General features: G+C 27.4%; 3 protein-coding genes across 10 annotated transcripts in view; 1 reads left to right on the top strand and 2 right to left on the bottom strand.

Annotated features, from left to right (window-relative positions):
* LOC126554208 (death-associated inhibitor of apoptosis 1-like) overlaps nt 1–2,565 on the bottom strand; it is a 61,819-nt gene extending 59,254 nt beyond the window's left edge. For 3 of the 8 annotated variants that reach the window (XM_050209294.1, XM_050209299.1, XM_050209301.1), the window contains exon 1: nt 1,914–2,427. In XM_050209294.1, the coding sequence (XP_050065251.1) occupies nt 1,914–2,256 (343 nt within the window). In that variant the 5' untranslated portion in view covers nt 2,257–2,427. Of the gene's footprint in view, nt 1–914; nt 1,090–1,677; nt 1,697–1,913; nt 2,428–2,454 lie in introns of those variants that run through there. The other 5 variants (XM_050209297.1, XM_050209295.1, XM_050209298.1 and 2 more) reach the window with 5 other exon arrangements.
* Nucleotides 2,566–4,688: 2,123 nt separating this feature from the next.
* Nucleotides 4,689–7,730, top strand: LOC126554199 (uncharacterized). Its single transcript, XM_050209287.1, has 5 exons — nt 4,689–4,693; nt 4,783–4,936; nt 5,041–5,346; nt 5,984–6,224; nt 6,301–7,730. The coding sequence occupies exons 1-5, from the start codon at nt 4,689–4,691 to the stop codon at nt 7,728–7,730; spliced, it is 2,136 nt and encodes a 711-aa protein (XP_050065244.1).
* Nucleotides 7,731–22,742: 15,012 nt separating this feature from the next.
* LOC126554198 (serine/threonine-protein kinase fray2-like) lies at nt 22,743–23,516 on the bottom strand. The gene is made up of 2 exons (XM_050209286.1): nt 23,425–23,516; nt 22,743–23,265 (listed from the first exon to the last, which is right to left on the bottom strand). Exons 1-2 carry the CDS (start codon nt 23,514–23,516, stop codon nt 22,743–22,745), a joined length of 615 nt encoding a protein of 204 aa, XP_050065243.1.
* Between the last annotated feature and the right edge of the window lie 330 nt (nt 23,517–23,846).

The following is a 23,846-nucleotide window of genomic DNA, read 5'->3' as shown; positions in this document are numbered from 1 at the left end:
TAGCTGTAAAACCGGAGAAGAAACCAGTATCGAAAAAGACGAAAAGGTGAGTTATATAAATTTATAACATATTACGAAAAAGTAAAAATATAATTTAATTATTATTTTATAGAGCACTGCTATTTGTTATACAGACAAAATATTAGATTTAATAACAGATCCAACTATACCAACCGATGCAGAGAACACCTTGAATATAAAAAAGGATGATTGTTCATTAACGGTTAAGACACCTGTAGACAATACGGCTGTAGATTACTGGACTATAGCACATTATAAATGTGCTAAAATTGATAAAGTTGCTCTGCAAGATAGGTAATAATAATAATAATAATAATAATATATATATATTTAACTAAAGTGAAATATTTATAATAAAAATGTAATTTAACCTAACCTAACTTTTTTAGATGGAAGCATGCTGAATGCTCACTCAAAATATCTTTAACAGGACAGCATCCGGATGATTTAACTACAGCCAAAGAAATGGTGACGCTCATTCAATCTGTTTTCGACAAAATGATGCGACATCCCGCCAAGAAGCTAATCAGACACAAACCAAAAAATAAACTTATAAAATGTATGTAATAGGATATGGTGTTGGATTAATTTTATTTAATAAAAAAAAATTTTTTTATATTATATTTATTTTTTATTATTTAGATAAAAAAAAAAATAATAATTCATTTATAGTTAAAATAAAAATAAAATAAAAACAAAAAAAAATAAATAAAATATTGAAAGTTAGTATACAAGTGGTATTAATTTCACATTTTTTTTTTTTTTTTTTTTTTTTTTTTTTTTTTTTTTTTTACAAGAACGATAAATTAAAATAAGTTAAGAAACTTTTTTTATATTACATCACTAAATCTTGTAATATCATGTTCGACAATGAATTAAAATGAAATGTAATAACTCGTACATAAATGAACAATCTTCACTTTGTATATTGCTGTAGCTGAAATCATAATTTTGAATATATTGATTTGTAAATTCGTTTCGTTGACAAGATGATGGTAACCCATTTACGTCAGACTTAATTAACGTATAAGCTGTATCAAACGTTTTTTGGTATGATTCCAATTTTTTCTGTTTTTCAACAATATACAAGTCAATACAATGTTGTAATTGTTTCAAACGATGAAGATCAATATGAGATAATGTTATATAATTATCATTAGAATATAAACTATAGTTGATTGGTTTACATTAACAGAGTAGAAAAAATTATCAGCTATCTTAACACGTTTACAACGAGTATGCAAATTTTCGATAATTGTATTAAAATGTTTTCGCACATTAACTTACACCACTGATCAAGATCTAACGTTACAACTTTTTAGTTAATTTACATTCTAATAATATAATAATTGAAATTTGCTTATTAACTAGAAGTCCAACGGTTACACTTTTCTTACTAAAAGGACGAATATCGAACACAGATTTTGATACAACGATTGATGGATTCATATTGATAAATAAAAAAAAAAAGTAAACAGTATTTTTTTTTCTAGAAATATGAATATGATCACTAGACAGCTTAGCTCAAACTAACAAGTTTTGTTTATCCATACATGTTATATACTAAACAATGTAAGGTTACAAAAGAAAAAAAAAAAAAAAAATGTGAACGTATAGTGTCTAGTTGGATAAACAGTAAAGAGTTATTATACTTACCTACCTAATTCGATAGAACCTGAAACATTTTTTAAAAAATCATTAACATATTAAATTTAAATTAGACGCGTTATCCCACTAGGCTATACGTTCACGAGTATTAAATAAGTTATTAACACATTTAAGTTTATTAAATTCAGATTTTTTTTATTGAAATATAGAAAGTTAAATGAACTAAACAACAGTATCATATGACCTTGATCCACAATCACAATCACAAATATCGATAATCTTACCATATTTTTTTACTACATTTTCAACAAACTGATTTCCTTTTGATAATAATACAAAAACACATTTCGGATTCCATCTTGAATGTTCAATCCATGGATTATCTTCTTTTTCCCAACGATGCAATATAATACCGCAGCAAAAACATTCAACAATATCTTTTTTCCCTGAATATATAAAACCGCTTTCAGCTAATGAGTATTTATCTTGAGATGAAGTCAACGGAAATAAATTGAATGTTTTCAATCTTGATATAAATGTAGTGAATTCTGGATATGTAGGATATGCATTGTTTCGTACTAACGAAACAAGTGAACAAAAACTGTTGTTAATTTGTTGAAAATTCATTTTTTATAAAAAAAAAATAAAAAAACTTAAATGAATTAAACTTGATTAAAACTAACAGAACCTGATTGAACGATGGTTGAATATTAACTGAACTGTCTGAACTGAAATGAATTCAATAAAACGACTTTTATCTATAATTTATTAAAAAAAAAAAAAAAAAAAAATGAAATTATTGTGTAACCTGAATGTTTAACTTACAAGGGAAATAAATAGTGTTGAAGTGTGTATACACTGTTTAAACTTTATGTGTAACAGGGGAAAAAATAATTGGTTAAAACTATATCTTAAATTTTAAAAATATCCGCAGTCAAAAGTGCGCAGAACATACATTATGGTTTTTGAAATCAGTGTTTTTTACTGGTACAGCGGAGAAAAAATTTTGAGGGGAAAATCCACCTAAAAATTTTAAAATCACCGCAGTCTGGTAGAGCGGAGAAAAAAAAAGTTTGAGGGGAAAAATCCCCCTAAAAATTTGCAATCTCCGCAGTCAAAAGTGCGCAGAACATACAAATGTATACTACTTATAATATATAAAACAAGTACCTAATACAATAATGATTGTTATGTTATCACAATACATCAATGGGTTATTGTTTTTTATGGTTTTCAATTTTACAAATTAGGTACCATAATAATTTGCAAAATGAATTTGCATTTGCCTAAGTTGTTCATTAACAATAATTACTGAACTAGAATATTATATTATGTTATTCGATCAAATATTAAACTATAGAAGATTGTAATTTGTGGTTTCTGAATTTGGGAAATTAAATAATATTAAATGGAATGCTAGATCTTCTCGACCGTGTGGTGAAAAAATTAATTGTCTTAAGTATAATATTATGATCTTAAATAATCATAGAATAGCTATATTACATTTGTAAAATGTGGTTAATACTTACAATATTCATAAAATATGTAACTGGGACATTAGGTATATAATTATATTGTATAATTCACATAAGTCAGCATTTGAATTTTTATAATAATCTTATTAATTTGGTTGAGTTTAAATTATTAAGAAAATATAATATAAATGTAATATATTTTAGTAGTATTTTTATCTGTCCACTACTGTCTACTATCCTGTCATTATGCCTGGCATGTATTGAATAAGTAACCTGAATTAAATAAACCTAAGCTAGTTATTATAATAATTAATTATATTTTAGATTTGGTGAATATTAAATTAAATGATTTAATAAAATAGAAAATATTATATATCAACGGTTAGGTAAATGCATTAGATATTCTAATATTGGCATTAATTCAGTAAAATCTATTTTTCTGTAACACTAAAGGGCCATGGCCCATGGCTCTACGGACACGGATTCATATATAAGCAACGTCCACAACGATTAGCTTAAATATATTAATGTATAATTACTGATTTCGAACCTAACACAATATATAATCTAATTCTAAAATATAAGAAATTGTGATTCAAGAGATGTTTAGATTTGACCACATACAATGTATAAATTATAGTCCAGTAATTTAGTAATAATTATAAATGTAGGATAACCATATTAATATGATTATTACATTTTAAAGTTCAAATAGGTTATTCTTTATCATTATTTTAGGATAATAATTTTGTACAATGAACAAAGTCAATAATGTCTAAATATCAGGTATTTAATTGATTTTTTTAAACTTAACCATCAACAAAATAATAATAATATAACTCTTAATTACCTAATTTGTTTTTAATGGTATAACTATATACCTAAGTAATTTTATCTTATATTATACTTAAATATATTATTTTCTATTACCTACAACTCTAATAATATAAAAAAAATTAATCAAGCTTAGCTTATATTTATTTAAAAAGGCATTTGCATTAATAACTGCAAATTTAAACAATTAGGTACAATGTATAATAAAATTTGATTAGTAGGTTAGTCTGAACTTTTAATTTAATAATTTTAAGCTATGAATTCAAATTAATAACTGATTGCTATTTTAATTAAGCCTTACACTTTTAGTATTTAAAAATTATAAAAATCATCTTTAAGTTAAGATAGCTGGTACCTATTTGCTTTTGAATAGAAAAGATATTTTTTTTTTTTTTTTATATAATATTTATTGATTATTATTTATTAGTTTATACATCTATGGGATTATTTGAAATCATTTCAAAAATAGTTTTATTTGATTCAATAATACCTTGATAACTTTATAAGTACCTAAAATAAATTTTAATAATATTATAATTATTTCTGATAAAAAAAAGATAAAAAATCCAAAAATAAAAGTACCTACCTAGTTAAGGCATATTTTGTACCTACTTATAACATTTTTTGACAATACTTTTTTTTCATTGTGGTAGATAGGTAACTGATAAGTATATTTCGATTAGGTATTCATGTATGATAAATCTGATAAATACTTTAAACTATTTGTATTTTTTTGAATCAAAAATTACAATGGTGTAAAACTCAAGAATCATCAATACCATGCTGATTTTAAATGAGTTATAATTTGTTAATAGTTTAGAATGTTTTTATTATTGGTTTCTAGGAAAAAGTTTGTATGCCAGCATAGCTCCTTTCGTAAAGTTTCTAGAGAAGAAAATAAAAAAGGGAATTCAAAAAATGCTAACTGTTTAGCTTCTGTAACATGTGTGGTAAAATTAGATACTCATTCTACACGAAAAGTAGATCCTTATATTAAAGTTTGGTCATTTTTATATTTTTCTTATTACTTATTTAAATACATTATTAAGATACTTACATAGGTATTATTTAATTAAATACATTTGGTAAAATTATTTTTCAGGATGGGTTATATGGCGTTATAACAATTAAAAATAAACATAACCATAGTATTGACACTGCTGAAACTTTACGCTTTTTACCAGCAGATAAAATACTTAAAAATACCTTTTTTGAGTATTTTAACGATAATATGAGTATAACTGATGCAATTAATTGTCATGAGCGCATTTTAGAATTAAAAGAAAATTTTTCACTAGAAATGTTAGCTAATGGATCTATTAATCCAACTTATAGAACTGTTCAAAATTGGCACAATGAATGGAGGTTAGAAAATTTAGGTCCGCGGTCTGGAACAGGTTTGATTGAGGTAATTTTTTATAATTTTACATATATTTAATTAATATTTAACAGTTTAAAAAAGTAGTTGAAGATTTCAAAGACAATTTATTATTAGTTAAAGCCTTGTTGGTAATGATTTTGGATTTATCCAAGCTCTATCTTCAGAGTATATCTGAGTTTTGTGAATATATAAAATATTTTACTTTGATTCTGTATCAAAAAATATGGTTTTAAAGTATTTTATTGAAAAAAATAATTTTTTACTATAAGAAGGCTAGGTTAGCTTTATGGTTACTGAAAAAGGAGACATTTATCAACTAAATAATAATTAATTAATACATATCTATGGGGTTTTTTTTCTAATTGATCTATTTTTTAACATGGTTGATTAAAAATGAATCCCAAATGTTCAAACTGATATCATTATATTAAATTTCATTCGATTTTTGTTTTTGTCTTTCTTGAAAAATTAAAAAGCTGACTTCTTCTCATTCTGTAGTAAGAAATATTATTAACTAATACCTAATTTAATATACCTACCAATATTAAATAAAAAGTTAATTTATTTTATTTTTTGAAATTTATAAAGTTAATTTAAAATAATAAATTTATAAACATCTAATGATATAATTATTATTGTTGATGTTAGTATCTATTTTTTCTAGAAAATAATACAAAAGATTGATGTTTATAAAGAGAGAAATGTAATAGTTAAATTTAAGGAAGACCCATTTGCATTAGTTATTGTTACTCCACTTATGCAACGAGCACATTCATTAAAGTCATCTAGTAATGTTGTATTCGTAGACAGTACATCTGCCTGTGATGCAGACAATTATTCTATTACATTTATGCTTACTCCGTGTGCAGCAGGTGCAGTTCCATTAGCAATAATTATTACAAAAGGTATATAAAAAAATAATTTTATCTATCATTAAATTAATTTCATTTAACTTAGATCCTTATTTTAATATATTAATAGGTCAGACATATTCAGCATATAACACTGGATTTCAGTTACTAAAAGAATGTGGCATAAATTGCTTTGGTGGTGTTGGTTGGCCAAAAGTCTTTATAACTGATAATGCTGCCGCTGAAATAAACGCAATTGAAAACAACTGGCCAAATAGTATCCATTTACTTTGCATTTTTCATGTTTGTCAGGCTGTTTGGCGTTGGGTCTGGGACTCAAAGAATAGCATACCAAAAGATAAGCGACCAATGCTTATGAATAGTTTTCAATCTATTTTATATGCTAATACAATTGATTCTTCAGAGAAATTTTTTAATGAAAGTATTAAAAACTCTGAATTTCCAAAATGGACAAGATATCTAAATGAACACTGGCACACAAGACACAAATGGTGTTTAGCGTGGCGTGATGAATCAACTAAAGGTCATCACACCAATAACTATTCTGAAATTACTGTTCGAATTTTTAAAGACACTGTTCTTTCAAGAGTAAAAGCCTACAATGTCGTAGCTTTATTAGATTTTACGTGCACAGTATTAGAAGATCATTATTGTAGGCGCTTAATGGCTTTTGCTAATTGTAGACACACTAAAAATAGAAATGCTAGAATCTTTTTAGATTCATTAATAAAAAAAGCAAGTACAATACAAAAAGCTCATATAGAATCTAAATCAGAATATGAGTATTGTGTACAGAGTGAAAATGATTCATCATGTATTTATAATGTAAATATTATGGGAGGTTGTTGTTCATGCCTTTCTGGTAAATTTGGTAAATTTTGTAAACATCAGTGTGCTGTTTACATTCATTTTGATGTGATTTCAAAAAGTTTCCCTCCAGTTACCCCAAAAGATAGATATGAGATTGCTGTTTTAGCCCAAGGGAATGTATCTATCTCCCCAGATTTCTTCCAGTCATTTTTATCGGTTAATAATTTTCCTCAAATTGATGCACCAAATGAATATAATACTGATTTGCTAAATTATTCTAATACTAATGAGCCAGATTATTCACAGGAAAAAGATAATAATGTACCAAATAATTCTGAAATTAAAGAAAATAAAGAGACAAAGACCAAAACAATAGATTGCATTATAGATTTAATCAAATCTAAAGACTCAACGTTTGGCTCATCCACTGCAGGGTTGAATATTTTAGAGTCTCGTTTGAAGAAAGTAACAACAGAAGGACAGTGGCAATCATTTTTACATACTGCTGGAAATTCAACTGTGGCTTTGCGAAAAAGACCTGGTGCAAAAATTAGAGTCCAGCCAACATCTATTGCAAGGAGATTACCAAGAGTTACAAAAGGAAGTAGACGTTTACCATCAGGCCGTCCAGCAAATGGCGAAATCACCACCAAAAAAAGAAAAAGAAATCTTGGTGGTAATGTCCAATTGAATGTGCCAAATGCAAAATCACATGGTCACAACCATTAATTAATACAATATATTAATGAGTTAATTATTTTTTCAAACTATAATATTTATCTATGAAGTATATAATTAAATAATATAGGTATACATTACACATATCTATATAATCTTCTAATAAATATATTAGGTATATCTTTACATTATTCTTTATTAAAAATAAACCGTTTATGTAATTCACAAGAGTTACTATAAATTTTTACCTTCAAATACGTAAAACAAAATAAATTCATTATTAATTTGTAACTTAGTTTAACTTATGTTATCTTGAACAATAAATAATTGTTATAAAAAGTAAAAAAAAAAGGAATGATAACAAGTCAATTGTAATGTTTAAATGAAGTTGGAAGATATTTCTGAAAAATTAGAATATTAGAATGAAATATGATTAAATAAATACAAATAATACAACTGTATTAATTAGTGTGCCTAAAGATGTCCATAAACCATATCATGAGTTAAGTTATTTTTAAAGACATAGTTACTTTTCAATTTTCAATTAGGTACTACATTTTTTTAGGCATGTTAAATTACATTTTTCTTAATAAACCCCGAAATCATATATATTTATTCAAAATATTGGTTTAACCATTAAGTGTAGATAAGACATAGGTTGTATGTAAAATAATAGTTTGTTACAAATACAATAATATATAATGTACAGATAATCAATATTACTTAATAAATTCATATAAAAAAATATTTTAAGATCTAAGTTAGGTTTAAAATACCTAAATGATTTTTAACTAAATTAAGTAACTTTTTTTCTATTAAGCTTGCAACTTCTTCAAGTTAAAATTGTTGACATGAAACTTAACTTTTATTACCCAATATTAACATAACAAGGTAAAAAATTGACTAAGTAGCATAAATACTAAATAATATTTAATTACTAATAATAACTATTATATATTATATATATTACTATTATTATTATAATAATTACTAAGTAAGCATAAATACTAAATAATATTTAATTACTAATAATAACTATTATATATTATATATATTACTATTATTATTATAATAATTACTAAGTAAGCTTAAACAAGTCATGTATTCCAAAATGTAGGCATATAAAAGTAATAATAAGGTATAGTAATAAATTTTAACTCTGCCAAATTAAAAATATAATCTTATAATATAAAACCGCGGCAAATTTGAATCGGCCAATCAGAGAACAACGGTCGTGTAGCAATGTACAGTATGTTAATATGCTGCCGGGCGCTCACGCTAGATAGCGTGAACGCCATGCCGTACTTTGGCTCGCATCGGATTCGCGAGATCGACAGATTTAGATGAACATTTATCGATCATCTGATGGTACAGATACACTCAGCATCACCTTAGTTATGTACTATCATAACTACAGCGTGCTCTGCGAGGACTGTACCATCAGATGTCACAGAAAACCACAAGTGTCATAGCCGCAGTCTACAATCCAGAGGGTGTCAGCCTCGCCTGCAAATATACCCGAATAACACCAGAAAACAACACAGTTCCGTTCCGATTCACTCTACCGGCGACAAACGGTCTACCTGGAACCATCCACGAATGGTTCAAACAGGTGACTGGTCCCGGTAAAGTGAATTTTACGATTCGCCTCTCGACCGCCGTTTCGTTCTCTTGCTCACTCCTCTGTTTTAGGAACCAAAACTATTTTGGTTCAGACTAAAGCAGACGAGTTAGCCCACCGTATTCACCGGTACAGCCGCCGTCCGCTGCGAGACCTACAGCCGCCGTCCGCCGTCCGCCGCCCGTAGTATAATACGTCGCGGGACCGCCACCACCGCCGTCCACCGCCCGTATTACGATACGCCGTGAGACCTACCGCCGCCGTCCGCCGTCCGCCGCCCGTATTACGATACACCGCGAGACTGCCACTGCCGCTATCCGCCGCCGTCCGTGTGATACAACGCGGGAATGCCACAGCCGCCGTCAGACCGCCAAACACGTTAATAAGAGTTATAAAAACTAACGCAGAATTCGACAACTCAACTACATCATTGTGAGTCAACTTAATAAAGAATATTAAAGTATTAAAAACTTCATCCTTGTTATATGTTTTTTTATATGTCAAGTCATATTTTATGATATACGTTAATAAAAAGAAAATACTGTATTATTTAATAAATCTAATGGTAATAAAGAGAATAACAATTTTATGAACAATAATTAAAGAAAAACGGTGTTCATCATTTATTGTTACAAGTTATTAATTAGTTTAAGGGCTTCTTTACGTTGTTCGTTATTTAATTCTTGAGAAATTTTGATTACGTTTCCTTGTTTATCGGTGACTTCATTAATATTTTCGTTATCATAGTGTTTTTACTTAGTGGTATACATTGTTTTTATATTTTTTCTACTAATTCTTTTTAATTTTTGGCGTATTTGTTTTTACGATATTTGCTATTGTCATTCCTGTGGGAATATTACTGTAAAGATTTGAAAAATTGTAAAGAGTTATACCGTCTTTATTATTAACACTGAATGATTCTAAAGTTAGAAGCTTACTTTTTCTTAACCGTTCAAATGGTTCTGTAACATTGGTTACATCCTATATATATAAATTAGACACAAAACACACACACACTATAGAATTGCCCAAGGTCCAATACAAAATATACACACTCGACACTTTTCTACCCGTACACATTATTATTATAATTAAATTGACACACCGCCTTCAGTTCGGCAACATTCATCAACAGGAACGAACTCACTTATTAACAGCCATCTAAAATCTACCTGTTTAAGTAAGTATAATTATTTTAATATATGAATTTATAAAGAACTTTAAACCAAACGTGTCTTATTGTTATAAATAAAATAATACCTCATACACTGCTCTAACCCCCAGCTACGGAAAACTTATCCATAAGGAATAGAAAACCTTCCCTGGATAACTATTATCGTAATAAGGTTCCCCCGACCACGTTACATAATTGGTGGAGGCGCCGAAGCTTTGGACACGTATATGTACAAAGTTATCAATAACATTGGATTCGGTTTGGTTTAAAGATCTTGGTGTTAGTAACGTAGTTATTAAATAAATAATTTTTTATGTAAAAGAAAAATACGGTTTTGTGGCCAATGAAAGCCGTGCATTTTATTTTAAAATAAAAAATAAAAATTTTCTTTATATATAGTTTATTTAATAAAAAAAAAAAAAAAAAAAAAACTCGTTCATTAACATTTTATAATATATTAATTTATAATATATATATATACAAACAATTAAAGTTAGATTTAGAAGTGTAAAAGTATATTTTATAAGATAAAAATGAAATAATATTATATTTATGGAGAAAAAATTTTATATAAAGAGAAATATAAACAATCAAATTGCAAAGGTCACAAAGGATAATATTTTATTTCTGGATCCAGAATTTAAAGACGAATTTGATGAAATAAATTTAAGTTCCGTTTTAAGGGGAGCTGAGGAAAAATACTTAGGAGATTTCTTTCAACACTCCAGATTTTCGAAACTTCCAATTGCAGCCACTTTAGTTAAAAAATTTACTCTTGGTACTTTATATGAGGTTAAAGATATCACCGTTGAGGAGTTCTCAAGATTACCGCTAACCGAAAAATTCAAATTTATTATTTCCCAAAAATTATTGATTTGGCTAAATTACTTAAATAAACAAGAACTATTTGATTTTTTAAATTATTGTAACGTTAATTTTAATAGTACAGCTTCGTTTAATGAAAATAAAAAACTTGCGATAACATATATAAAACAATTACAAAGGTATAAAATTGACAAACTTTATGAGTCAGACGAAGATAATCACGATCAAACATTTGGTGAACTTGATATAAAGACAGCGTTAGAGCCTCAAAATAATAATACTTCGAAATCTAACGACGAAATTACGTGTTTAACCAATTTTAACAGATCTCAATACACAATTAATTAATAACAAAACTGAAGTAATTGATAACACACTTACAATAGAGCAAATTAATCAATTCAATAAAACAGAAAATAGTTTTCAACCGGATTTAAATATTAATAAAATAAATATCAAAAAGAATATGGCAGGTCATCATAATTTTTCACCCGGTATATTCAATGGCGCACAAGACGAATGTGTGCTCGAATTTTTCGAAAATTTTGAGTTGATGGCAAAGGCAAACGGATGGGGAGATGAGGAAAAATTAGTATATTTACCACTTTATTTAAAAGGTTCGGCATATAAACTATTTAAAATAATGGATTCCGAGACTAAATTATCTTTTGAAAAAATAATGCTTAAATTTAAAGACAATTTCGCCTCATACTCAAGATCAAAAATGCTAAAAAATAAATTAAGAAACAGAAAATTAAAATCGGGTGAGTCCGTGGGGGAGTTTTGGATAGATATGATTTTTTTAATAAATGAAACAAACAAAGCGATGCCTGAATCAGAAAAAATTGATTTGATTTTAGATGCATTATCACCAGATTACTATAATGTGATTGGTATGTTAAAAAATAATAGCCTGTTAGAGCTAGAAAATAATTTAAAAAATTAGAGTATACGAAATCAAGAGCCGCTGTGTTAGAAGAAAAAACAAAATTAGAAAATAATACTTATAATTCAAATAATAATAACAATTCTATGAAATATAATATCGATAACTATAATTATGACAACTACAATAACCATAGTTACAGACGAAACAACGGCAACGGAAACTATAGTGGACCTAGATTTAATAATTATAAACCACCATTTTTCGATCAAAAATATAATAATAATTATAGAGTTCCAAATTATAATGTTAGGAATAACAATAGTAATATGAATTATAATAATACTGCTTATGTTAATGGTTATAATAATAATAACAATAATTAAATAGGCGTAATAACGCTCATAACTTTGATAATAATGGTGGCTACGCTAGAATACATAATGGAGAACAAAGATACGACAATAATAATTTCAATAATTTCAATAATAATATGCATATGCAAAATTGTGATCAAAAAATAGAGTATAATACGCAAAATAAAAACTTAACTGAAAACCCTCCGAAGACGGATATAGTTTGCTATGGTTGCGGATTACCGGGGCACGTTCGTTCGTCATGTACCTTTTCAAAAAACTAAAAATGAAACACTTAACTAGGTGTGTTTCCAAAATTGAGAAAAAACCTAGTATACCAGCAGAGTTAGTTATAATCAATGATAACAATAAACCTGATTTACCAAAAACAAACATTACAAACTGTACAAGTACCAAAAATCTTAATATGTATAAAATTGAAATACCAGGAAAAATAAATAATTATGAAATTAATTTTTTAATTGACACTGGAGCAAGTATAACTGTTATCAATAATAATAGTATTTATTTAAATGAAATCGTACCATTAGAAACAGATATTAGTCTTGAGGCTGCGAATAATACTAGCTTGAATATAGTCGGAAAGTCATTGGTAGAGATAAAAATTGGAACAATAGAAATAAAACATGAATGTATAATCGTAGAAGGTATTTGCTCACCAATATTAGGGATGGATGTATTGACAAAATTAAAAGTTATAGTTAACCTCGATAATAATAACATCGTTTTTAAATTAAAAAAACAAAGCGAAACGTTTAAATGGGACGTCAATAATAGTTTTAAAGTAACTCAATTATCCTCTGAGCAAAAATTCCAAAAAATGAAAACAATCAAAAAATAGATAGTTTAGATTTAATTCAATTGGACAGTTCTTCTAACTATAAAAATGAAAATAATAATGAACAATATATAAAAGAATTTGTAAAACGATTTACAAAAGGGCCACAGGTACCAGGAGACGGTGATTGTGGTGCACACGCATTAAGAATATGTTTAAAAAACTTAGGATTTTCTTTATCCAGTCTTAATATTTTGAAATTAATAGGTATTGAACAATGTCAATCAGGATATTATTTAACAGACGAAGACCTTGCTTTTATTTGTGACACATTAAACAAGAATTTAATAATAATCAATGAAAATTACACAACTAAAAATGAAATAATAAATTCAGCATTGGTATATTGGACACCACACAGACAAACAGTTTGCGTGTTTCATGAAAAAAATCACTGGCGTCCAGGAATTTTAACCACTAATAGTAACTTGAGTGTTCACAATATCTGTATATGTTATGAATTTCCGAAAATTCCAAGCGTAAAAATAATACTACAAATAGAATGCCTCATGAATTACGTAAATATTTTTGTGCCGATTGTAATGAATTATTGATTAATTTGGAAGGTTTGAAATTACACAACTTACAAAATCATAAATACGATTTAAATTTTCCAGTAATTAATTGTAACGATTGCAATATTGTCATGTTAGGATATAATGCCAATATGGATTTACACTGTAAAGGGGAAATTCACATAAAAAATATTAAAGCAAAAGATATAGATATCAATAAAAGTAATAAATCTAACATAACGGATAATATAACAGTTCAAATTAATAGCGAAATAGCACAATCTCCAATAACATGGTACTCTCATTTTTGCGACGAATGTGAACACCTTTCACTTACCGAGTCAGCACTAAAAAATCATGAACTACAGCACCATCCATTTTGGAGTAAAGGTGGTGATGTCATGTTTTGTCAAATTTGTGGGTCATACATTAGGGAATATAAAAATACATTACAATTAAAAAATACGAGTAATGTTAAACATATTGGTAGTTTAAAAGAGCGACATTTAATATCAAAGTTTCACATGACAAATTTAAATATGAGAAAAAATAAAAGTAATATTTCACAACTAATGCACATTCATATTCGTGTGAACGACACGGTAAATATTCAGGAAGCAGGTCAATTCAATATAAAAAATGATGATATAGAAAAAGAAACAACAAATAATGTTAATAAAAAATTAAAATTAAAAACAGATACTAAGCAAAATGACGATCCATTGACTAGTATTTCTTGCTTGTTTGAGAATATAGTAAATAACAACATGAATGAACCAGTGTTAGTTAATAGTGATGATATTGCAAATTTTAACTCATCAAGCGTAAATAGTGTAGATTCACATAAGTCAAATAAAATAATTAGTAGACATATTTATCATAATACACCTGCTACGAAAAGAAATATACTGAATTTTGATATAAATAGCGAATTACCAGAAAACCACCAACACCAATTGAGAAACTTATTAGAGAGCTATGGGGATTGTTTCGCACAAAGTCCTATGGACCTTGGTTCTATCGATATCGGAGATGTTCCGATTCCGACAATGTCTGATGATCCCGTTAGCCTACCGCCTTATAGGTTATCACTAAACGAACAAAGTGAACTGCAGAGACAGGTGGACGAGTTATTACAAGCCGGGTTAATCATACCATCTAATTCTTCGTATGCTAGCCCAGCCTTTTTAGTGAATAAAGCAGATGGTTCAAAAAGATTAGTATTATAGGCAGTTAAATAAAATAATACCTCATCAAAATTTCCCTATTACGCATATGCAAACAGTATTCGATTGTTTAGAAGGGGCAAAATTTTTTAATATCATGGATATGCAACAGGGCTTTTTAAACATTTTATTAGGGAAAACAGATAGGCACAAACTAGCATTTATAACACCGTGCGGATTATACGAATGGACACGTTTTCCTTTTGGGTATAAAAATTCACCTCGTCAATTTTCTAAAGCTGTTGCAAAAGCACTTTCAGGACTTCTATTTTGGGTACTATAAACTACGTTGATGACATAATTAATTACGCGACAAATTTTGATGATCTATTAAAAGTATTAGAAAAATTATTAATAAGAATTAGGGAAACTGGATTCAAATTAAAAGCTCCAAAATGTAAATTTGGTTATTTTGAGCTTAAAATATTGGGACAAATAGTTAACAGAGACGGTATTAAACCAAATCCATCAGGACTAGACGCAATTAGAAAATTTCCAATACCTAAAACTATAAAACAGGTTAGAAGCTTTCTGGGGCTAAGTAATTTTTTTAGAAAGTTTATTCCACGCTTTGCAGAATTAAGTACACCATTAACAAATCTCACACGAGGTTCTTATCCAAAAAAAAGTTCACCGGTAAAATGGTTAGAGGAACATCAAAAGGCATTTGAAGAAATAAAAAATAAACTCACTAATCCTCCATTATTAAAACATTTTAATCCTAGTTTAAAAATAGTTGTTTGGACTGATGCTAGTAAGATAGGAATTGCCGGAACTCTTTTACAAAAAAGTTCAGAGGACGAATATTTACATCCTGTTTCATACATTTCACGACGTCTCAACCAGTGCGAGGAAAAATATAGTGCCATAGAACTTGAGCTTTTAGCAATAGTTTATGTTATGGAACAATTTCGTACTTATACGTATGGAGAATCAGTTGAAATTTGGACCGACCATGCGCCTCTTAAATATTTAGATAATATAAAAACTTTCTCAGTTAGAATACAGAGGCTAAAGAGTAAATTAGTTGACTTTGATTATACAATAAAATATCGGAAAGGCTTATTAAACCAAGTTTGTGACGCGATGTCACGAAACCCGGTATTCGACCCCCCCACTCTAGAACAGGAGGTACAAAAAGATAATGATTTAACAATTTCCCACGTAAAAACAATTAATATGCAAGTTGAACAAAACAATGATCCAATGTTAAATAAAATTATACAAGCACTAGAAAATCCAGAAATCTCAGACCATATTTGGATTAGGAAATCAAAAAATATTTTTTAAACCAAGATAAAATATTAATGTATAAACACGAAACCAATGAACAAATTATAAACCTAATAGCGATCCCTGAAAAACGTATCAATGAAATATTATATAATTTCCATGACCACCCCTTTGCAGGACATTTAGGTATAGAAAAACTTATAAAAAAATAATGGAAAGATATTTTTGGCCTACAATTTATAAAGACGTTCGAAAATATGTTTTATCATGTTTAAGTTGTCAAAAAAGAAAAGCAGATAAAACACCCACTTATGGACATATGCAAACGTCGCCTAAAATTTCCGGACGACCGTTTGAACGATTTACTATTGACTTCGTAGGACCAATTAACCCTAGTAGTAATGGTTGTTCATATATTCTGGTAGGGACATGTGCGACAACTAAGTACGCAATTGCAAAACCTTATAAGAAAGCTGATGGCAAAACGACGGTTAATTTTTTAATAGACATAATTTCACAATATGGAGCAATCTCGGAAATTCATTCGGACAGAGGCTTACATTTTACAAATAATTTAGTCAAAGACTTGCTAACCACACTAAATATAAAAAATACATTTTCAATAGCATATAGACCTCAAAGTCAAGGACAAACAGAAAAATTTAACGGAACATTAATAGATATGATCAGTCATTTTGTTCAAGAAAAACCTCAAAAATGGTCCCAAATTATTAAGTATGTTCTATTTGGTTATAACTCCTCGAAAAATGAAACAACAGGTTACTCACCATTTTTCTTACTTCATGCATATCATCCAAAATCTATTTTTGATTTCAATATTGTAGAAACTAACGTACAACCTGATATTTTGATAGAAATTGATAAAATAAATGATGTAAGAAATAAATTACCAACCATTTTAGAAAAGCAGTTTTTAAAAATAAACAATATTATGACAAAAATAAAAATGAAGTACAATTCCTAACAAATGAAAAAGTATTAGTCAAAACATTTAAAAATAATAATAAATTTTCTTTTCGATATGATGGACCTTACAAAATTATAAAAAAGATCTCTGATAATACATATTTAGTAGAAGTTATAAGAAACGGACAATTAGAAAATGTTTATAAACATGTGAGCCAAATTAAGAAGTTTCGAGAACGTATTACTTAATAAATAACGCGTTAGTATATTTGTTATTAGGAACGGTATTTATTTATTCTTTATTCATATATAGTAATTAATATGCAAATGTACAGTATATAATGTAAACGGATCTGAGTAAATAGATATAAATAATAAGCATTATAAATATTTTAATAACAATTACAAAAAACTAACGGATTAAAATTATGTTTAAAATTACGACTTCCTTTAGCTAGATAATATATAATGTAAAAAAAAAAAAAAAAAAAAAAATATGCACAATCTACAAATTATTTCGTAATAACAATATATATGCGACTAATTGCACATATTATAAATATATTTTGTTTTCCCCTCACCTTTCAAAATGGTCAGTTGTCATATTAGATTTCAATATTGACTGGTTAATTTTAATAAATATTACGTTAACATTTTTTTTTTTTCCAATAATAAAAGAATGTTCGAAAACCATCACGACAGTCAGTAGACAAACACGTGTCACTAAAATACTAAACGAATAATTTATTGTAGGACAACTAAAATAAGACAACAGTGCTATAAATTATAATATCAGTATGGACTGCAATTCTATAATATTAACAATAACAATGTTTTTCTTACGATGGATTATGATATGCAACTGCCAAGGAGTCATGATCAATGCGACTACAGAGGAAGCTGGATTTATAGACAATCACCAAGGAACAGGAGCAGGTATTTATTATGAGGCATTGAATAGTATGAAGGTTTACTCGACAAATTTTAACATAATAACCCATGTGAATATATCTTCTTATCGTGAAAAATTTGAACAATTAACCACTATGTTTGAAAATAATAAAAATATATGTACTGCTAATAAAAATAATATTTCGATAATATGCAATAATTTTAATATGACATTACAACTCGCAAAATTAGAACTAAATAAACGTTATTCGACATTGATCTCGTTACAAAACGGACGAGTTAAAAGGGGATTAATTAACGCAGTGGGAGAATTTGAAAACTGGGCTTTTGGATTGGTTGACGATAATGCTTATCAACAAATACAAAAATCTATAAAGACAAATTCAGAAAAAATGATAAGACTCTAAACATAATGAAAAAACAAGTAAAATTAGTACAATCGACAATCAATCAAATTTCTAATACATCTTCGACAATTTCAAAAAACTTTCTTCGAATTCAAAATGAATACAACGAAATAATTTGGAAAATAAATTTAAAATATAATAATATGATTGAAATTGAAATAAGTCAACAATTAATTAATTACTTGATAAACTTTAACATGCTTCTAACAGAATTCATATTCGAAACTGAGGAAATGATAATATTCTTCATCCTATTATTTTAAAAAATTCGGAATTATTTGATATATTGAAAAGTATACAACAAACACTGCCAATTACACAGGTGTTACCAGTAGATTTATCTATGGAATCGGCCATTGACGATTTATTGAAACTTATAAAAATAAAAACGAGATTCATGGATTATCAGGTACTATTTATAATAACTTTTCCATTATATGACCCAACGGAGTACACACTATTTCGACTTTGGCCTATGCCAGTAGAAATTACAAATTTTCAATTTATCTTTATCAAACCACAAAACCCATACTTAGCAGTATCAAAAGATAATCAGCATTTTATCACGCTAACGGAATTGGAAGTAAAAGATTGCGCCGGAATCGCAAATGAAAAATCTTGTTTTTTACAAATGCCAATATTTACAAAAGATTATCAAATTTGTGAAATTCAAATTTTCAATTCAGTAAATTTAACAGAACTACCAAAACAATGTATAGTTGAACATCAAATTTTCAATGACAGTTACTTCAAAAATTAAACAATTGCAATGACTTTATATATTGGGTATCAAAAATAACAACCACCACATTAGTATGCCCTCACGTTACCACACATCACTTCCTAAAAGGGGCGGGAACTCTAACGATTCCAGATACTTGCATACTGTATACACCAACGATAATACTAATACCAACAAAAATAACTGAAAAACAAGTGTCTACCTCGTTCCATCCATCTTTTCCATTAATTAATATAACAGATATAAAAAAAAGATTGATCAAATAAAACATTCCAAACCATTAACAATAACAAATACTAACTATAAGTTGCCACAATTACATGATATGTATCAATCATCAAATAATTTGGATTCTTTAATAAATGAAATTGATAAAGAAATAGAAGACGGGGAAAAAACTTACAGTTTATATTTTCATCAATACGTATTATACATACTTGCAGGTGTAGTGGGTTATATTATAATCCATATAATTTTAAAAAATCTAAAAAATTATTGTACAAAAGATAAACCTCAACAGATAACAGTATATAGATCAAGAAAAACGTTACCGCGAAATCATATAATTTAAAAAATGTATTTATGAGTTACCTTACATGGGGTAATATAATAACATTATTAATATCAAACTAATCATATTTTATTTTTCAGAACCTTTACAGCAATCATTAATTTATTATCATATTTATGTATTCATATTGTATTATCATATTTAAATCATGTACCTAGTTAAAAATATTGTAGTTATATTATTTGATAAAAATTGTATAATACTAGATTAATTGTATTTTGGGGATATATTTTATATTAATTTAAGGGAGAAATAACTATTAATAAGTAATATTTTATTTGGAAAGGGGAGAGCCACTATGATTTAAAAAAAAAAAAAATGGAAATAATAAAGGAACTATATTTGAACTTACTTATTTATGTAAAACTACAATAGACGTAGATGCGAATATTTTACTTATAGTTTATACTTATAATAAATTACGTTTCTCTATAGTATAAAAAAGGATGTGCCTCTGGCGTGGTTTAATCACTCGCAAGTACATACCTAATTACGTATCAGAGAGATAAAAAATAACATACTAATACTCTACTACATATTACTATCGTTCATATTACAACGTTTTAAGAAGTAATGATTTGACATTAAGTATGTAAGTTGAAATTAAGTTACGACTTTATAGATTATACTATTATAGTAGCGTATTGGGTTGTAGTACTATTGATAAGAAATATTACTTTAAAAAAAAAAAAAAAAACAAAAAAATATTATATAAAATTTAGTAAAACTGTTATGTGTCTAAATTGTAATTATGTTATATTTATATGAATTGATCAAACATTGTATTATCTGTAAAACCATGTAATATCATATATGTATACTGATGTTCTTATTCTTATTCATGTATTTAAAAAAAAATTTATATTATAAATTATATTTTCAAGATGGTTGTTAATTAAAAAAAAAAAAAAAAAAAAAATATATATTAAATAGAAGGGGGGTAATGTAACATTGGTTACATCCTATATATATAAATTAGACACAAAACACACACACACACTATAGAATTGCCCAAGGTCCAATACAAAATATACACACTCGACACTTTTCTACCCGTACACATTATTATTATAATTAAATTGACACACCGCCTTCAGTTCGGCAACATTCATCAACAGGAACGAACTCACTTATTAACAGCCATCTAAAATCTACCTGTTTAAGTAAAGTATAATTATTTTAATATATGAATTTATAAAGAACTTTAAACCAAACGTGTCTTATTGTTATAAATAAAATAATACCTCATACACTGCTCTAACCCCCAGCTACGGAAAACTTATCCATAAGGAATAGAAAACCTTCCCTGGATAACTATTATCGTAATAAGGTTCCCCCGACCACGTTACAGTTCTATTACGTAATTTGTGTCTATTATATTTGTGTTTATGTCGAAGTTTTTAATATTTATTTTATTTTTCGGTGGAATATTTATAATGTAATTTGATACATTTTTTCCTATATATTTTTGTTTGTCATAGTTTATGTTTGTTGTATTATATTTTGTTCCTATATTATTGTTATTGCTTTGTGTGTTATAATTGTACCATAGTTTATCCATAGGTATTAAGATATTGTTATTTAATTCTAAATTTTTATCTTTAAAATTAATGATTAAGTTATTTTTTATGTTGAAATCGTTTCCCAATAGTATTTTGCAGTTCAATCCTTTGATTACGTACGCATTAATAGAGTATATGTTTCCATTTATTTTGACCACTAATTTTATTTTGCCTAATTGTTCTAATTTGGTATTATCTGCTCCTGTTATAATAATATCTTCCTCATTTTTAACGAGTTCTATATCATTAATTAAAGACATATCTATGCAAGAAATATTAGATCCGGTGTCAATTATTGCGTATTTTCCAATAACTTCATGTTCTACTATTATTGATAATACTCTTGTATTTTAATGTTTGTCTACATAGGTGCAGACATGTTTATTAATATTTTTTGGTCCATTGTTAATAGAGTTATTAGAGTTACTTATATATTACCTATATGTCTTTCATTTTATTTGTTTCAATTGCTGAGCTGTTATTTTTCTTGTCATTGATAGGATATATGTTTTCATAGTTTTGTAAAAGGTTGTCATCTTTACCTTCGGGTAGTGATAGGATTTTAATTTTTATAAAGGTATTTTGAAATATAAATTTGATCATATTAGAAATGATATCCCATTTTTTATTGTCTATGCCTGAGCATATTTTAGGCAACGCTAATTTTTTTATTTTATTATCTATGCAAAATTGTTTTGTATTTTCTAGAGTTTTGAAAATATTAGAATACTTAGGTTTGTCATTATAATTATTTTTTGTAATCAGATATAATAACCATTGATCGTCTGTTTTTAGGTAAGCTATTTCGTTAGTATTTTTATTTTGATTAATTAACTGTTTTATATTATTAAATTTGTTTTTAAATTTTAACGACATTCCCTGGGACATTGTGAGACATTTGCTGACGCAGTGGCCTATTGCCCAAGATTTGTCTACTGAAAAAATATCTCCGGTTACTTCTAAATAGTCACACGCTTGAGTAGCATTCGCATTATTGCTGAGTAAGAAATTTTGAAATTCTGACTCTGCTTCTGGGTTATTTTTTAAATACATGTTTTCAATTTCTGTCTCGTTTATATTTAGGTTTTGATTAACAATAGTTTTATTTAATTTGTGGTCGTACCATTTTTTAATAAAATGTATATAATTATTTTTCTCTATTCCTTTTATTTCATTATATGTTATATTATTTAGTTCATAAGTGTTTATCCGAGTTAGCTGATCCGATTTTTTTCCTAACTCGGACCCTAATCGTTTTTTGGCATTTTACAATTATCCGCATAGTGTCCTCGCTCGCTACACCTATAGCAAGTAACTCTCTCAGATTCTTTCGCATAGCGGTCTTCTCTATATTTTCCTGGTACTCTTTCTCGACTATTCTCTCTGCTGTATTGTCGGTATTTTGAGTACCGTTTTTCTTCGTTGTTGTTCTTACTACGCTGTTTATAATTTCCTCTTATTTCCCTGTCTTTATCATTTCTGTGTTTATACGTTATAAAATCTCTGGCATAACTTCTATCTCTACTACTTTCCCTAGAACTATCATAATTGTTCTTTCTTTCTCTTGAATATGATTTGTCTCTATTGTAATTGTTGTCTTTGCTATTATCTCTAGAGTATCTATTATACAACCTAGAGGAGTAAGGACTATTATCTCTTTTATTAAAATTTCTCTCTTCGCTATCATTTCTCCTATACGGGTATGGACTGTTATTTCGGTGCTCACGTTTATCATTGTAGAAGTCTCTTTTCCTATTGTAATTTCGTCCTCTGTTTTCATTGTAATCACGATTATTATTTTTTTGTTCATTTTTGTCATCAAAATATACCGATCTTTTTCCTAATAAATTTATTTTTTGTATTTCGTTACTTAATTTGTTTATATTTATTTTATTCTCTCGATCTCTAGAAAAACTGTCCTTTATTTGCCTTCTCAATTCATTATTCTCTATTTCTATATCTTTTGTTTTTAGGTTTAATTGTAATACTTGTTCATTTAGAATTTCTGTATATTCACTCATATCATCTTTTTTATTTTTTATCCTAAACTGCATCAGTTCATATTTTTTTAAATTTTCTTTTAATTTTTTTAAGCTATTATTGTCTTGCATTGAAATAGATTGTAAAATGTTATCCTTTAAACCTTTTAAAATATATCCACAAATATATTTTTCACTCATGTGGTTATTTACCTGCCTACATAAACTTTCTATTTCAGCTAAGAAACTTGTGGTAGATTCCTTTTCCCCTTGTCTTGTTTTTCTAGTTTCATTTGCAATATAGTGTCATGTCCTATGGGTTGAAATTCATTTAAAAAAATTTCCTCTAATTCTTTCCATGACCAATTATCT

Source organism: Aphis gossypii, unplaced genomic scaffold, assembly GCF_020184175.1.
Source record: "Aphis gossypii isolate Hap1 unplaced genomic scaffold, ASM2018417v2 Contig00447, whole genome shotgun sequence".
Lineage (NCBI taxonomy): Eukaryota > Metazoa > Arthropoda > Insecta > Hemiptera > Aphididae > Aphis > Aphis gossypii.
This window is presented reverse-complemented; position numbering and strand designations above follow the sequence as displayed.

Bases quoted from the DNA above. Each gene is read 5' to 3' on its own strand.
- LOC126554198 (XM_050209286.1), bottom strand. From the start codon at position 23,516: ATGAGTGAATATACAGAAATTCTAAATGAACAAGTATTACAATTAAAC. The intron at 23,266-23,424 runs GCAAATAAAGGA...CAATGAAAACAG, and splicing joins GAGAATAATGAATTGAGAAG to AGGACGAAATTACAATAGGA.
- LOC126554199 (XM_050209287.1), top strand. The intron at 4,937-5,040 runs GTTTGGTCATTT...ATTATTTTTCAG, and splicing joins AAGTAGATCCTTATATTAAA to GATGGGTTATATGGCGTTAT. The intron at 6,225-6,300 runs GTATATAAAAAA...ATATATTAATAG, and splicing joins AGCAATAATTATTACAAAAG to GTCAGACATATTCAGCATAT.